Source organism: Excalfactoria chinensis, chromosome 20, assembly GCF_039878825.1.
Source record: "Excalfactoria chinensis isolate bCotChi1 chromosome 20, bCotChi1.hap2, whole genome shotgun sequence".
Lineage (NCBI taxonomy): Eukaryota > Metazoa > Chordata > Aves > Galliformes > Phasianidae > Excalfactoria > Excalfactoria chinensis.
The window spans coordinates 4,234,337-4,250,461 of NC_092844.1; the positions used below are offsets into that span (position 1 = coordinate 4,234,337).

At 48.2% G+C, this 16,125-nt stretch overlaps 1 protein-coding gene across 9 annotated transcripts in view; it reads right to left on the reverse strand.

Moving 5' to 3' along the window:
- Positions 1-827: 827 nt before the first annotated feature.
- Positions 828-16,125, reverse strand: part of ACAP3 (ArfGAP with coiled-coil, ankyrin repeat and PH domains 3) — a 65,868-nt gene continuing 50,570 nt past the window's right edge. For 2 of the 9 annotated variants that reach the window (XM_072354574.1, XM_072354583.1), the window contains 10 exons: positions 15,612-15,681; positions 15,399-15,493; positions 14,891-15,105; positions 14,595-14,699; positions 13,999-14,100; positions 6,453-6,545; positions 6,076-6,296; positions 5,805-5,914; positions 5,530-5,640; positions 828-5,422 (listed from right to left, as the gene is read on the reverse strand). In XM_072354574.1, coding sequence (XP_072210675.1) covers positions 5,275-5,422; positions 5,530-5,640; positions 5,805-5,914; positions 6,076-6,296; positions 6,453-6,545; positions 13,999-14,100; positions 14,595-14,699; positions 14,891-15,105; positions 15,399-15,493; positions 15,612-15,681 — 1,270 coding nt within the window. In that variant the 3' untranslated portion in view covers positions 828-5,274. Of the gene's footprint in view, positions 5,423-5,529; positions 5,641-5,804; positions 5,915-6,075; positions 6,297-6,452; positions 6,558-13,998; positions 14,101-14,593; positions 14,700-14,890; positions 15,106-15,398; positions 15,494-15,611; positions 15,682-16,125 lie in introns of all 9 variants that reach the window. The other 7 variants (XM_072354575.1, XM_072354582.1, XM_072354578.1 and 4 more) reach the window with 7 other exon arrangements.

Here is a 16,125-nt window from a genome sequence, read left to right on the forward strand (position 1 = left end):
GGCAGCAGGAGCACGAGCAGCAGCCTCCAGCCTGAAGGCAGCTTGGAGGAGCCTTCATAGAGGGTGTGGGCCAGTTGTCAGATTAGCAGCTGCCTTTGGATTACAGAACATTCCCATTGTCTGTTGAGCAATAAGCAGCCGTGCAGACTCTTCATTAAGCTCATACCTTGGTGCTGTGATGTCACCCCTGGGCTACCTGCCCTCTTAGGGCCCGGCTCACAACACAGCTGAAGGCAAAGGGTTCGGCTGCTGCTCTGGGACAAAGCCACCCCAGGTTGCAGAATGACACTTTAATTCCAGAGCTAATTGGGCACCCGCATCCTCTCTGTGCTGGGACGTTCAATGCTCCGTGTTCCAGGACAACTTCTGCTGCAGACTGAGCTGGTTTTCACCTGAAGATGAACCCACGGGGAAGAGATAAAGATCCCAGGTATTCACTTGCAAAGCTGCAGCTGCCTCGAGGCTCCCTCGCCCTGCAGGGTCCTGGGAGGCCATAAGGACACACTGGGAAGCATCTGGGGCATCCTAGAGCACACTGGGGGAGCTCTGGGAGTACTCTAAGGGGCTCCGTGGTACAGAGGGGGCAGCCTAGAGAGAGCAGGCAAGCTCTGGGCGTACATTGCTGTCCCTTAACCTGGGACAACCTGGAGCTCTCGGCTCCTTCCATATGTGACCTCAGGTGCCCCCTCGCCCTCTGCTGCCCCCTGCTGGATGCCGGGCGGTACTACAAGCGCAGCCCCATTGCGGTGCCACTGAGTTCCAGATCCAGTTAATACAGGCAACAAGGCAAGAAAACCCAGGAGAATAAATATAGCCGGAAAAAAGAGGAAGGGGAGGAGCTCATCTAGGTTTTTATTAACAGTGTTTCAAGAGACAATAGAAGAGAAAGGAGGGGGTAGGGGGGGAAAAAGGCAGACAGCACAGCAACAGCTTTAAAATGGTACAAAGAGAATAACATACAGAATATCTGGTTCCATAGTTACAGTCGGAACAGGCTGTGTAGAGGAAGGGAGGGTGATTAAAAAACGTGGTCCAAAGTGGTAGTGGCAGCAGGCAAGTGAGGGGTTAATAGGTGATAAGTATTTACAGCAAGTGCCAGCCCTGGAGTGAAGGCTTTAGCTCAGAAGGAGCTTTGGCCATTAAGAGCCAGGGCTGCCTTCCTCCAGGATGGGGAATCCACACTCCATGTGCTCCCACCTCCACCCCTTTCTCGCTCCCCATAACCCTCTTAATATCGGCTGTGCAGCTCCCAAAAGCTGCATCCCAGCCCAACTTGCCTCCAAGGCAGAGAAATCTGCGATATGAATCGTATTCCTATGGAAACAGCACTCTATATTTGGGGACTCTCAAAGGAAAAACCAAGCCAAAGGCATCCTCACCAACTCTCCTTTTCCTCCTGCTCCGTCCCTCCTTCCCCACCATGTAACAGCACCCAATGCTCTCATACACACACACACACACACACGCGGATGTTTGTCATCAGCAAAGCTGTGGTTGAAGTGTCACATTGAAGCCGTTGGTTCTGGTTTTGTCTTTGGTTGAAAGCAATAATGCTCGGGCAGTGAGCAAGAGGTGGGACAAAGGCAGCCCAGCAGCTGACAGCTGCATTATTAGGCCACCGTACAACCACATATCAGTGCATTTACTTTAGGAGGTCACGTTGTACTTTTGCATAACAGCAGCCCCTTGGGCTGTTCTGAGATGTTACTGATCTGTTTTATGCCGACAGCAAATCTTTTTTGCCCCTTGAAGAACATCAGTTCTTCCAGTTCCATCTATTTGCCTCGAGGCTGCTTGAAGGAACTGAACGTTATAGAGTCTATAATATCAAAGGACACCTGAGGCAACCCCAGGTGATACGTGGATCACAAGGGAGAATCATTTCAACTTGCCAGCAACTTGAAGTTGTCCCCATGTGAAAACTGAAACTTAATCTGTGCTTCCAGGCACCTGCTGACGGGGTTTGGGTCAACTCAAAAGCTGGGACGGGTGGATCGATGTTCATGCAAACACAGGAGATGACAGAATCTGAAGGTTCTGGTCCGTTTGTGTTTGGAGAACGCCTGGCATGTTGCTTTCTAGACAAAGGCAAAGCTTCTCATGTTAAGTGTGGTTGCAGGTCACTGTCATAGAGATACCGAATGGAGTTTTTGGCATTAGATACTTCAAATATGATTGTACAACACAGATACAGCTGGACTTGGATCTAAATGAGGTCATGTCTTAGCCTGGCTGGCCATTCATCTTGCTGAAAACAAACCTGTTTTAAACGACTTCCCCACTCCAGGCACACACATACACAACATACATACACCCCAACCCAAGAAAGCAAAGAAACACAGTAAACATTGAGAAGTGCCTCCTCATAACGTTCTTTTCCCTTTGTTTTAGGAACCACGGGACGTACTGAAGTGTTTGGTTATATTACAAACTAGAGGCGTTTGGTGCCTCGCCATCTGTATAATGAAAATAAAGGGGGGGAGGAGGAAAGGAAAAGGGTAGGGGGGGAAATAAAGGCAGGTTTTGAAACATATTCCCTAACACTGCTACAAAAAAAAAAACAAACCAAATATCCTGACGTTAAATACAGCCAACCTGTATTGAATCAAAATTGCACTAGTCCTCTGGGCACATCAATAATAAATTAAATACTTAACAATTTCACTGCTCAAAAAGAAAAGACAGCACAAAAACCCCATAACAAAAGAACATAAATCAACCCATCCCCTCCCCCCCCCCCCCCAATACTGTATGAAGGAAAAGTGCACAAAGTCGCTTTTATACATTGAATCTAAATAAAGTACCAATACATGTTAAATAAATTGTCTTGCATGACACTGCTTTTTTTGCATCGGTATATTTACAATAGGCTTCAACTTCATGGACTTCAAGCAGTGAGTCTGAGCTTCATTGGACCTACCTGTACATGATTTGTGTCGTTCTTATGAGTCACCTAATGCTGACTGTGAAATAAAATGACCCAAAGAAATGGAAGCCACATGTCTCCAGTTCCTCGTCGGCTTACAGAAAGGTCAGCCTTAACTTCTCATCAAGAGCTGGAAAACCAATTGGGGTTGCTTTGAACTCGTTGCTTTTAAGTCGTTGCGTGGGTGAAAAACGTTGCTAGATGCAGTTTTTGACTGCGTGCTGGTTCCTGTCCTGCTCTGAGCATTGAAGAGCTGAGTACAAAGCACTCAGAACAGCTGGAGTGATGGAAGCGGATGGGGCTAAGCTCATGAGTTTTATTGTATAGGGAAGGAAGGGAGGCCGTGGGGCCAGGTTCCCCCTTGCCACCATTCTGCAGCAGGCTCAGTGTGTTCACTAGGGCTATTTCAGGTTCGTAGCACAGCTGGGGCTGCAGCACTGGGTATCTCCCAAGGGAACAGGAATGAGAAAGTCCCAAGAGAAAGATGAACTTCAAGCCACAGGTCACACGGATGGAAAACCGTGCTCTGTCTGAAGCAGGACGTGGGACAGCACTTTCCTAAGGAAGCAGGGACTGTCAATTGAACTGAGAAGACAATTATCAGAGCCTGAGCTTCTTGATTTTCCCACCTTCAGACAAATGAATGGAGGCCAAGTGCGGCTGGTTCAGTCCCTGAGGGCGCTATCTCAAGTGAAGAGCTGGTTGTTCTCCTGAGGACAGACCTGTGCCCCTAGAAATAAACCTGGAAGGACTGAACCCACCAAAGGGCCGCAGCGAGAGAGCAGCCAGTTTGCAAAGGAAGGAAAGAAGTCAAAAGGTATCAGACGAAGGACAGCGTGATTGTGTATCACTGCGGATGTAATGCAGGAGGATGGGGAACTCTGCCTGGTATTCTGTGTTCCTCATGAGATCCTGACCCCCATCAGGATCCCAGCACTATCTGTAAGGCACTATGGCCCAACACCTAGCAGCCTAGGTGCCCAGGCAGGCTAAATATCAACTGTGGGTTGTCACCCACAAGTCCTGAAACACACTGATGTCTACAGCAGTTTGAGGGCATGCTGAGGTGGCTCTTGGCATCCAAGCTCCCAGCCAGAGGACAATCTGTTAGTGGTACACGTGTTCTGTATGTCCACTTGAAACAGCACCTCTGCACAGCTAATGCAGCACGATTCCCAGAACACAGACCATAATAAACATTAGCAACAAAGTGCTCCGAGTCAAAACACGTTCCCACTCCAGCAAAGAATAACACCAGAAAGGAAAGAAATCACAAAGAAGATCGTGCTGGCCACAGGAACTGGGAAACTCAGAGGAATCCAGCTGGGCCAGCTGCTGAGATGCCCTACTCACATGCTTCAGCATGCTGGGTGAGCACAGAGGGATACACATGCAGGTAGAAGTCTCCTTCACAGAGATGCAAAGTCAGAAATCCAGTGACTAGGAAACGAACCAAAGCAAATGGCCTCGTGCAGCCGTTTTGGCACTGGGAGTTGGACTTGGCTTTTCTTCCCTGACACAAAAAAAAAAGCCCATCGCCAGCGACAAGCTTCTCCCAGCCTCAAAAGATCAGCATCGCTGCTTCCATACCACTGTGCAGACCGCATCTTGGTCCAGAAAGCAGGTGAGCTATGGCTTTGACCAGCTAACCACCAAGGCCAAAGAAAGGGGAGCGTGGCTAGTAATAGTCCTGAGAGCAAGTAAGGTGGGCAGCCATCGCTCTCAATTCTACCCCTTCTGTTTTGCCTTCTGGAGCGAAGCATCTACCCCAAGAAACAGCACGTTCCCAACGTGGAGGTCACATCTGAGTATTCTAAACTGGTCCCCAGCAGCTCGCAGGTGCTGCAGACTCCCAGGAGAAAGCAGGTTGCTGGGCCTCCCCATCAGAACCCCTTCCAAGCCAATAGTTCAGACAGGAATTCATTGCACGGTGACTACACTGAAGGAGAGACACGACAGCTTCGTCTGATCTTATTGTTGGGCTTCTCCTGGTGATCGAGGGTTTTTCCTTTTCTTCTTTCCTCTTTTGTTTTGTGGTTTCTTTTTGTTTAATGCTAAACTCATCTCCCATACTTTTCACACACTCAAATCCACACGTCATGGTCTGTGGTTTTGCCACCCCAAGGGTCTCCTACACCAAAATCAACCATCCAGTAGTCAAGTATGAGAACTTCACACTAAGAAGAAAGACCCCATTCCTTCCTGCGTGCATTTCAACCCATACGCTCGGGCATCAAAAACAGACCAATCTGCAAGAAACACCAATATAACCAAGGATGGGGCTCTTGGGGCTTCCAGAAATCCAGCCCCCACTTCAAGACATCAAAGGGGAGGTGGGGGAGTTGTCACTAACACTCATCTATATTAAGGCTGATGAACTCCTGTATACACTTCTTGTACTGGAGCTCAGTGGGGCTGTTGCTGGGATATTGACCTGGCTGTCCAAAGGGACCCTCTGCTTCTCGCATTTCCTCATTCATTCGAGCCAGGCGCAGCCTAAAGTGAAACAGAGAAAGCAAAGGGAGAAATGTTTAGTTACTTCTTCCTGCTGATTATCTACAGGCAGCGTTTCTACCTACAGGGAAGGTCCAGGCTGTACTTACAAGGTAACGATGTCTGCATTGGCTGCCTGGACTGCAATACTGAGCGGGTCCTGCCCGTCACTGTCCACTGCATGCTGGTTCGCCCCTCGCTTGAGGAACAAGCAGACCTGGCTGCACAAGAGAAAGGAAAAACCATCAACACAAATCCCACCTTCATGGGGCAGATTGATTCCCTTCTTAACCAACATCTGGGTGGAAAATCCACCCAAAGCCCAGTTCTTTTGCCCCCCTCCCAGGGTGATGGAGCAAATCAGAGCAGCGTGCAAAGGACTCACCCAGTATGTCCCATATACGTGGCATGATGCAAGGGAGCCCGGCCTCTGCTGTCTTTTTGGTTAACGTCTGCTCCGTTCTGCAGCAGGAATTCACAGGCTATCAAGGAGCCCTGGCAAAGTAAAGGGGGATTTCTAAACGAATTCTGCCTCAGTACTGAGAGGATGCACAAGCATACACCACACTGTATACTGCCCGTTGTTAGTGACCTCCAAACTGGAGCCAAGACCTCACATTCCCAACCACAGCCTCCCAACCACGAGCACAACATACCCCCATCACGGCTTGAACCAGAGGTGTTTTGTTTTCATCTTCATCATTCACCCAGTTGACCTCAGCACCGTGTGCCAAAGCTTCTGCCATAAGCGGCAAGTTTCGGGCCTGTGCTGCCTTGTAGATCAACAAGCCAGGATGCAGCTCCCTCAGGTCCTCCAGATCTGATGCCTCCTGTTCAATCTCTGCTTCTCCACTTGACTCCTCTGACACCTCACACTCTGAGAGACAGGAAAGAGATAGAGAGATGTGACCCAAAAGCTTGGCGGTTCCAATTTGCTATGTTCTCTGCTGGTCTTGGCATCAAATAATCATAATTATCCCTCCTTTCTAGCTGCTCCTTACCCTACTGCCATCACAGTGTGTGTGACACCCACCTTCCTCCGTCACACTGTCCACCACAGAGCCAAACACCAGGATATCAGTGCTGCCATCTGTGCTTCCTCCAAGTCCGCTGTCGCTGCTCAGACCTGCAGGGCCAACAGAAGAAAAAACCAAGGCCATTTTAATACCCGGGCACTCCAGTACCAGTCAAAACTGAGACCGCAGGGGGGGAAAAAAAGGGCTGCACAGAGCATCACAAACACATTGCACCAGGCACTGCTGGCAAGGGAGAGGGGGGGACTGCTACCCCGGTTTAGCCCCACTCAGTAAAACTGCCAAAGGAAAAACTGCAAAAGCCTTATGGTGTCCGTGTCCCCACGTTGCCGTTCATGCAGGGGATGCTCCAACATTGCCATGGCACTTCTGGACTGTCAAGGACAGCACTTGCTGCAATCCATGAGGGACGCTGTGACGTAGACTGGAGCAGAGCAGCAGCAGAGACAACTTTGCAGCAGGCTACACGGTGTCAGAAGTAAATAAAGACACCCCTCTGCTTTCACTGTTAATAATATCGGTTTCACTCTGTGCTTTCTCCAGAGCTTTTCAGTTGTTATTGAGGCATTTGCCAATTCATTGCTCTTGATTATTGACCGCAACTGGGCCATATAATGTCAGTAGTGTGAATCTCAAACTAACCTCAAGGCACTGACCATCAGCTTTCATCCTTCTGCCTCCTCATGGAGCTTCACACTTTCTCTGCTTGACTGGTTGTATTGGTTTTAAATGTACAGATGGAAACAAAATGTACAGAAGGTATACAAGTGAATAAGTAAAGGAAAAACTCACCAATGGTGGTGCCTTGACTGAAGCAGCTGAGGCAGTCCTCCCTGGTGAGCGATCTCCAAGAGATACTGCTCCAGTGGGAGTCAGCCCTTAAATGAGGTCTCAGAGGGGATGGAGTCAAGCTCCACCCCTTCCGGGAGCACAGCTACATCACTCTCACCTGTGCTCCCACAGCTGACCCCATACTTGCCTCAGCTGATTAATCAGAGGTTCAGGCTGTGATTACCAATCTCCCATACACTCCACCCCTTCACAGCGTGAACCAATGATTAGGTGAGTTTTCCCTTATCACAGAGACCCAACGCGACGCTGATACAATTTCCCGTCGCACCGAATGCTGATGTTATTCAAATGATGATTGGATGGGTATTCACGATCTTCCGTGGGCCAGTGCTTGATAGATGTTACTGGAGACAAGCCATCTCGAGGTGCAGGTCCATTTGCGTTTCATCAGTCCACACAAATTGTTCTCTGATGGTCCTAGAGGCTTAGAATCTTAGGGAGAGTAATACAGATGTTTCAAGGGTACCAGGAGAGGAAGGTCTGCCCTCCAGGGCAAGATACAGGCCGTATTCTTGTCTTGGGTCAATACTTCTGCTCGCACCGGATTATGTCCCGGCCTCCGATACCATACCCTCTGGCCAGATATCTGTGGCTGTATAACTATATCTGGCACCAGAGGAGGAGTCCTGATCTGCCATAGGGACATGATGGGTGTCCCTTTAGCAATAAAGACCGGAGTATTGACCACGATGTCAGTAGGCCATGTACCTATCACCGAGGGGGTAACTGAACCTCCCACCTCCAATAGTCTCCCCCAAGGTGCAAGTAGGCCACACCACTTAGGTCCTACTTGCACCTTCCAGGGCCAATTTATCTTATGGATTCCTGGTTTTAGATTCTCAGGGGCAGGGAGCAGAAGATTATTGTCATTACCAACCTGCGGTTTTACCTCATTATCAGCACCTGTAATTTGAATCCTAAGAGGGGAGGCCCATATAGTGTGTAACATTTTCAGAGCACTGGGTCTGCCATCCCGAGGTCTTTCGTTCAAGTCCCGCAGGGTTTCGTATAATCTTTTTGTCCACCCCTGCAGGGACTGGGAGTCAGGGCAGCCTTAAGAATACCATTGTAGCGTTCAATAAGGCCTGCCCCTGTTGGATTATATGGCAGATGGAATCGCCATTCAATGTTGTTCTCTTCTGCCCAGCGCTGTATCATCGCTCCAGTAAAGTGAGTCCCTTGGTCGCTCTCGATGACTTGAGGTGTCCCATATGCAGACATCAGTTTAGTGAGTGCCTTAATTGTATATGCTTGATTTGCCTTTGGTACGGGATAGGCTTGCAGCAGTCCACTTACAGTATCAACGCAGGTCAGGGCATATCTCGCCCCCTCAGACCGAGGGAGGGGCCCAATGTAATCAACCTGCCATCTCTGAAGAGGACTATATCCTCTAGCAATGTGGGATGTTGTTTCAGGCAACGGTCTTGGTCTCATCTTCGAGCAAGTGTCACAGTCCTGACATGCTTGGACGATATCAGATAACTGTACAGGCAGCCCCCATGCTTTAGCAGCTGCCCACATTATCTTTTGTCCAGCATGCCGTAGCTTCTGATGTAACCATCGGGCAATATTTTCGGATTGTGAATTCCCAATCCATCGAACTCGGGCCAGTGTGTCCGCTTCATCGTTTCCTGGTGACTGCAGGGGTTGATGACCAGAGACATGGTAGACACATACCGTCCTGTGTTTGACTGTATTCCAAATGTCTACCCACATGTCTTTCCCCCAGATCGGTCGGGCGTGGATAGTCCATTCCTGGGTAGCCCACTGCGTAATCCACAGAGTAAGCCCCCGGTACACGGCCCAGCTATCCGTACAGATGTTCAGGATGCCATCACCAGGTTCTTTAGTTATAACCATCCACACGGCTCGTAATTCTGCCCATTGGCTGCTCTGACCATCCCCCTCATCAAACCAGATTGTCTCAGTAGAGGGATGGTATGCTATAGCTCGCCACTTGCTCGGGTTGCCTCTGCTGGACCCATCCGTATACCAGGCATCTTCAGGAATAGGATATCTTCCTTCCTGAACAGGGCTCTTCTCTGGTGGAGCGACCATTGGTTCTTTCGGCGTATCACTGCGATATGTCACTGGGCCTAGGATCTTCTGTAATTCCTCCTTGAGTGGAGACGAAGACAAGCTGCTTCTTTGACTTAGATAGGCGACCCATCGTGCTACCGTCTGTGCTTGGGCCACCCCTGTCTTAGGAAGGTGAGTTAGATCTCTTACCCACCCCTGGATCGGTAATGTAGTTTTAACTATAACCTCTGCTGTTTGCGTTATTGGCTCTACCGCTTGTAACGCTGAATAGGCAGCCAATAACTGTTTTTCAATCATGCTGTATCTTTCTTCTGCTCCGTGCCAAACCTGAGACCAGAATCCAATGGGGGTTCGAACAGAACTCTGGCGTTGCCACAGGCCCCAGCCAAAACCATCCTGGGTAACATGAACGTCTAGTTCAGCTGGGAGGGTCGGATCAAATATACCCAATGCCTGGGCTTGTTTAACTGCCAGCTTTGCCTGTTGGAAAGCATCTTGTTCTACCTTCCCCCAGTTCCACGATTGACCCTTCTTGGTAAGCTTATACAATGGCCTCAACAACTGAGCTAAGTGAGGTATAAAGGAGCGCCAATACCCTAATATACCTAAGAACTCTTGTAGCTGTTTTGATGTTGTAGGGACTGGGAACGCTTGGACTTTATCCACTACTGCACTGGGTAGTACTTTGGTTTTTCCGGACCAAATTACTCCCAGAAATTTTACAGATAGCCCCGGACCTTGCACCTTCTGTGGGTTTATAGCCCACCCTCTCTTTTGCAGATAAGCTATCAATAAATCTGCTGCTTGTCTCACCGCCTCTAATGAATCGGATGTTAACAGGAGGTCATCAATATAATGATATAAATTTACATTATGTGGCTTCTGCCACTTAGCCAGATCACGCGCCACCAAATTATGACAAAAAGTAGGTGAATGCACGTACCCTTGCGGCAGAACCTGAAAAGTCCACTGCCTGCCTTCCCATGTGAATGCAAACTGGTCTTGTGATTCTTCACTAATCGGAATACTGAAGAATGCATTCGCTAAGTCTAGGACACAGTGATACGTTTTAATTTCTCTACTTAGTGTGTCCATTAGGGAGGCAATATTGGGTACGGCTGCATGAACGGGCGGCGTGACCTTGTTTAATTCCCTGTAATCCACTGTCATCCTCCATGTTCCATCCGATTTTCGCACTGGCCATATTGGGGAGTTGTACGGGCTATGTGCAGGCCTTATAATACCCACTCTTTCTAATTCCTGCACTGTTTTTGTTATTTCATCCTGCCCACCTGGGAGTCTGTACTGTTTTACATTAGTAATCCGACGTGGCTTGGGCAGACAAATAGGCTCATGCTTTGCATGGCCTCTCAATATTGTCTGAATTGCCCGGATACTAATGCATCTCTGCCGCAACCGGAACTCTCCCACTGTTGTGTGGAGAGCCAGACCCCACAAGATATCAATTCCCAATATGTACTCCGGAATTGGAGCAATAGATACCTTGTACTCCCGTGGTGGGAGGCGCCCGACCCCCAATTTTACCCAAGTTTGGGTGACTGGAACGGTCTGTCCCCCAAAGCCTCCAATCATTACTTTGTTCCCTCTGAATTTTGTTGGGTCTCCATAAATTATAGATGTTTCCGCCCCCGTATCAACGAGGGCCATAACCTTCTGCACATTTTCTCGGGACCAATATATTGTCAATTCCACATAGGGCCTCCGGTCCCGTCTAGAGGCCCTAGGGTGACTGACGTCCCTCATCACGCCATAAACTGGGCCAGATTCAGGTCTTTTACCTCTGATGCCTCGGGTACTGTGACCCGAGGCACCTGAGGTGGCCTCTTTTTCCTATTTGGCACGATAAAGTCTTCTAGATTCCAAACTGTTGTTGGTCGTCGTTCTATAAGCCTTATCCCCGGTCTTTTGGGGCGGTTTTGAAATTTTTGTTCATCCTTCAGCTGTTTCCACAACTGAAGCAGAACGTGATTGGGCTGCCCATCAATTTTGGCAAATTGAACACCTGCTCGGAGTAGATCATTAAACATTTGTTTTCGGGACACCCTAATGGGTCCCGCCCGAGGGGTTCGTGGAGCCGATCTCCTGGCTCGGGCTATTGGAAAAACTTCAGGATCTTCAATTACTCTAATATTGCGCTTGGTTCTTAGGCGCTCCGTTTCCCCCAGGTCCGCTACCAATTGGGCAGCATGCTGGACTGCTGCCTCTGCGGCCACTAGAGGATTCAATATAGAAACCAATGTTCCATACATATGTGAGGGAGCCTGTTGTAAGATTAGGTCCCTCATTCCCGCGGAAAACTTCACCATGTCCGGACTAACAGATACATCTTCATAGACAGCCTCTCGCATGCCTAGCTCCCGGATATAATTTTGTAGGTCTTCCATAGAAGACCACATTCCTGTATGTATTGGCATGTCTGTTTTATTTGACCATACCATACGGCAGGCAGCCATTATCCAATCTACGATCGAATGATTCTCTTCAGGGAACTGGGACCCTGAGTACAATCTCTGCCTCAGGGCAGGATGGACTGTTATAGTTGCTAGTTTAGATACCTCGGAGCCGCTAACTATTACACTTTCTGCTCCCGAGTCCCATAATCGTAACAGCCAGGCTGGGACACTTTCCCTTGGTCTTTGCCTGAAGCGCTGTACTAGATCCATAAGTTCGGTGGGCGTATATGGACGTGCTGTTACGTGTAAATAGGAGTCAGCAGGGGTCCATTGATCAGGAGGCACCCCTGCTGGTCGCTCCTGGACTTTTTTTGTTTTTTGGGTTACCATAGGGCGGACTTCTAATAAGTCCGTCTTAAGTGGCTCTTCTAGGTCAGATTTAGTGACCTTAGTTTGATCCGATGTTTCAGGATCCTTACTATCATCCATTGTAATATATCTAATTTGGGGGGTGTTTGAAAAAAATGATGAATTTTTCCCCGTTAATAGATTAATTTCGCCCTCCAATTTTTCAATGCGGGCTTTTAATAATTGATTTTCATGTTCAATCTTATCTGATTTAACCTCTGCCTGATTTAAAGCATTCAATAAAGGCCAAGCAGCCATGGATGCAGCCATTTGCCTTTCTTTGGTTGTCAAAATATCTTTTTGCAACCCCTGAAAGTATTCAGTTAGATGGTAAGGGGACATATTGCCCGTCACCCGTAAGGGCCCCCATTGTTCGATAATCGTCGCTAATTGAAAATATGGGGACGCCTCAAACCCTGGTATTTGTCCAGGGAGGATTTTCCCTAAGGGGGTGATCTTCTCCCCCTTGAACCAGCTAAACACATTCCACAGGAAAGACATTTTTTTTTCCGATATTTACAGGCTCCTGGCTGGCTCGCCAAATGTATTGGTTTTAAATGTACAGATGGAAACAAAATGTACAGAAGGTATACAAGTGAATAAGTAAAGGAAAAACTCACCAATGGTGGTGCCTTGACTGAAGCAGCTGAGGCAGTCCTCCCTGGTGAGCGATCTCCAAGAGATACTGCTCCAGTGGGAGTCAGCCCTTAAATGAGGTCTCAGAGGGGATGGAGTCAAGCTCCACCCCTTCCGGGAGCACAGCTACATCACTCTCACCTGTGCTCCCACAGCTGACCCCATACTTGCCTCAGCTGATTAATCAGAGGTTCAGGCTGTGATTACCAATCTCCCATACACTGGTGAAAGCTACAAGGCAGCTGATTACACACAGTAAGTGGTGGCACAAAGAGAAGAAGCAACTTGTCCAAGGACATGCAGCAGATGAGCAACTTTGTCCCTCCCTGAACTCAGATCCAAAAAACAGGCAAGAGGATGAATGAAGGGAAGGAAGAATCAGTGCAGGAATTGCCTCTGCAGAACAGGGATGGGACATCACCCTTGCTCTGCTCCTTAGAAATGCTGGCTGGGTTCTGCATCCTGCTGCATTTAGCTTGCCAGTGACTGTCAGGGTTGAGGGCATCTATCTTTGATTCATCCCAGAACTCAAGATATGAAGTGCCTATGATTTACATTTACCTAACAAGTCTGCAAGAACTGAAGTAAAAGCCTTGAAAACCAAAGCAGAACAACAAACCTCAACCTCAGGGCTGCCCAGAGAGACCTTCAAAGCAGCTGCATCCAGGTACTAAATCAAGAAGAGCCTCTAAATAAATGCTCCTTAGCTCACAATTAACACTTCCCCAGCCAAGGCAGGTAAGGAAGATAGCACAGAAGCTAATAGACCTCCATGCAGATGTGGCCCTTTGCATAGCAGTTGCTCTGTGCTGTTGCACTTGTGCCACACTGACAACCACCACTGCTGGGCTTCATAGGAACTAAAGATTACGATTGTGACGTCCACTAACTGATCCAGAAGAGAATGACAACAACTGTGAGGACACTGGTCAATGGTCAGCAGGCTGCCTTTCTCTGTGTAGTGATATCACCCTATGGAAGATACAGATTCACACCAATTTCTGTGGTGCTTGCGTAGTTCTGAATCTGGCATCCAGATCCACAAAAGGATCTGAACTGAGCACGAGACCCTTCTCTATTTCAGTCATTGGGAAAGCAAGTCTCTGAAAGCCATCACACAGCATCTGATGCTTGGTTTGGAACAAGTCAAATTTGGGTGTCTCTTTTGCTGCTAGCTGCCAGAGCGTCACCTTACCTCCGTCCAGGAGGAACGGCATAGCGCTCCCACCGGGACCAATGCCACTGCCACTCCATGGGCCACCTGTTAGCGGATGCTGCACAGAGATGTGGCTGGCACCTAGAGGAAGGTGGACGGAATATGAGGGGAGTTTGTCACATACACTAAAAGAAAAATTGTCCGCAGTAAGACTTGCTTTAAAAAAAAACACTAAAAAAAAAAGAATACACACCATGATGGGGAAAAAAAGAATAAAAATTAAAGCCAAAATAAAACCAGGAAAAAAAAAAAAAAGGCTGATGGGATGCACAGTCTGGAAGTAAAAACGTGGGGCAAAAAAAATCCCGTCTACCAGAATGCAAACACCAAGGGCTGATTGGATGGGATATTAAAATCATAAGAGCAATAAAAAGAGCGATGGGTTGGAGTTGTTGGAAGTAATTCCCCATTGCTCTTCTCGTATACCCAGGATGTGTGTGATTTGGCCAGCTGAATGCCTCTCCAAGTGAGGCCAATGCCTTGCCTTAAGTCTGGTGCAATGCACATGCCTTAGAAGAATTGGGAGGTAAAGCGTTCCAGAAGCAGGGCTACCTTCTATCTTTCTTTGTACTTACTGCGTGGGCCAGAGCCAGCACCAGTGTCAAAGTAGGAGAAGAGAGAGTCCAGTTCATCAGGGCAAAAGAGGGAATCTCGACGGAACTTCCTCTCCAGCGTGGCTGCTGTTTTAGAGAGACGTGGAAACGAACAATTAATAACACAATTAAACACGCTGAGCTTCGTGTGTCTCATACATTTGGTGCCGCAATCATACCCACATACACCATCAAAACATGAGGAGTAGAGCATAGCTGTCAGTAACATAAGTCATTCCAGAGCACTGTGTGAGCCCTACTCAAGCAGAGGTTCCCACCTGATGACAACATGGCTGGTGATGCGTTGCCTGCTTCGTGGCGGTACTTCCTCCGAGCTGTGGGTGCTTTTGTGGTGCTGTTGTTCCTCTGGCATTTCTTCACACACCAGCGTCGAGGTTTCCTCTCGTTCTCTGCTAAAGCTTCCCCGCTTGGTAGCTTCTTCAGGAATTTCTTCTCTACGTATTTCACCTTGATCCAGGCTTCCTTGTCCTGCCTGGGAGAAGAACAGCACAAATAGCAAACAGCTATAAGGAGATGAGGCTGTGCTGGCTTTGAGCCCTAAAAACCACTGAGACCGGGATGAAATAGGCAGAGTTTCTCAAACCTTAAATATATTTCCCATTTCAAAGCAAAACTGAGGAGGGCTGAGAGTGGAAGGGCCAAGGCCACACCGTGTGCTTCAGTGAGAGTTTAGGCCCTCTGGCTTTCCAGATTGCTCAGAATAGAGCCAAGGGATGTATAACTTCCCCCAGAGCTGGTTGGAGCAGCACATGCACTCAAACTCACCTGGAGCTCCCTGCTGTTGGTTTCTTAAGGCCCAGTTCTTCACACTGTGCCTCATAGATCTGATTCATGGTGCTGTTCCCCAGCTCGCACATCAGCTGCAATACAACCAGGAGAGAATGAAGTACTCAGGTGAGGAGTTATTCCTGCTATCAGGCCAGACTGCCCTCCCCACCCAGCACTGTCCAGATTGTGGTGTTAAAAGCCAACACTCACCTTCAGTAGCTCTGGCTCCCAGGAGTCCAGCGTGAGAGATCGGACTTTGGAGCAGTGGACACCCAGACTCCTTCAAAAGGAAGAAAACTGGAATGGTGACAATGCTTCAAAAACAGGATTGACTCTAGAAGCTATTGCAGAAATGCTTAAGTTGGTATAAATCAATCCTGCTGCATTATTCATGTCAAAAGCTGTTCTTCTGTACTATTGATCTTCAAATCCTTCCATGCTACTTTCCTTGCCTTCACATCCCTAACGAGAAAGGTGATCCCTAACATCACCAATGTTAGATGGCTCGTTAACCTGTGCTGTTAATTGGTGATGCTGTTCAGTTTGCTGGCAGAGGCAATGCTCAGAGGTGCAGTTATGTATGGGTGGAATATGGACAAAACAAGTCTGTAGAGTACTCTACAAACAGCAAATGCTAAATATCATCACTGCCACCAAAATATTACTATTGAGGCTGTTTCCTGGTATCCTTTAATCCAGATTACTCTGCCAAACACAGCTACTG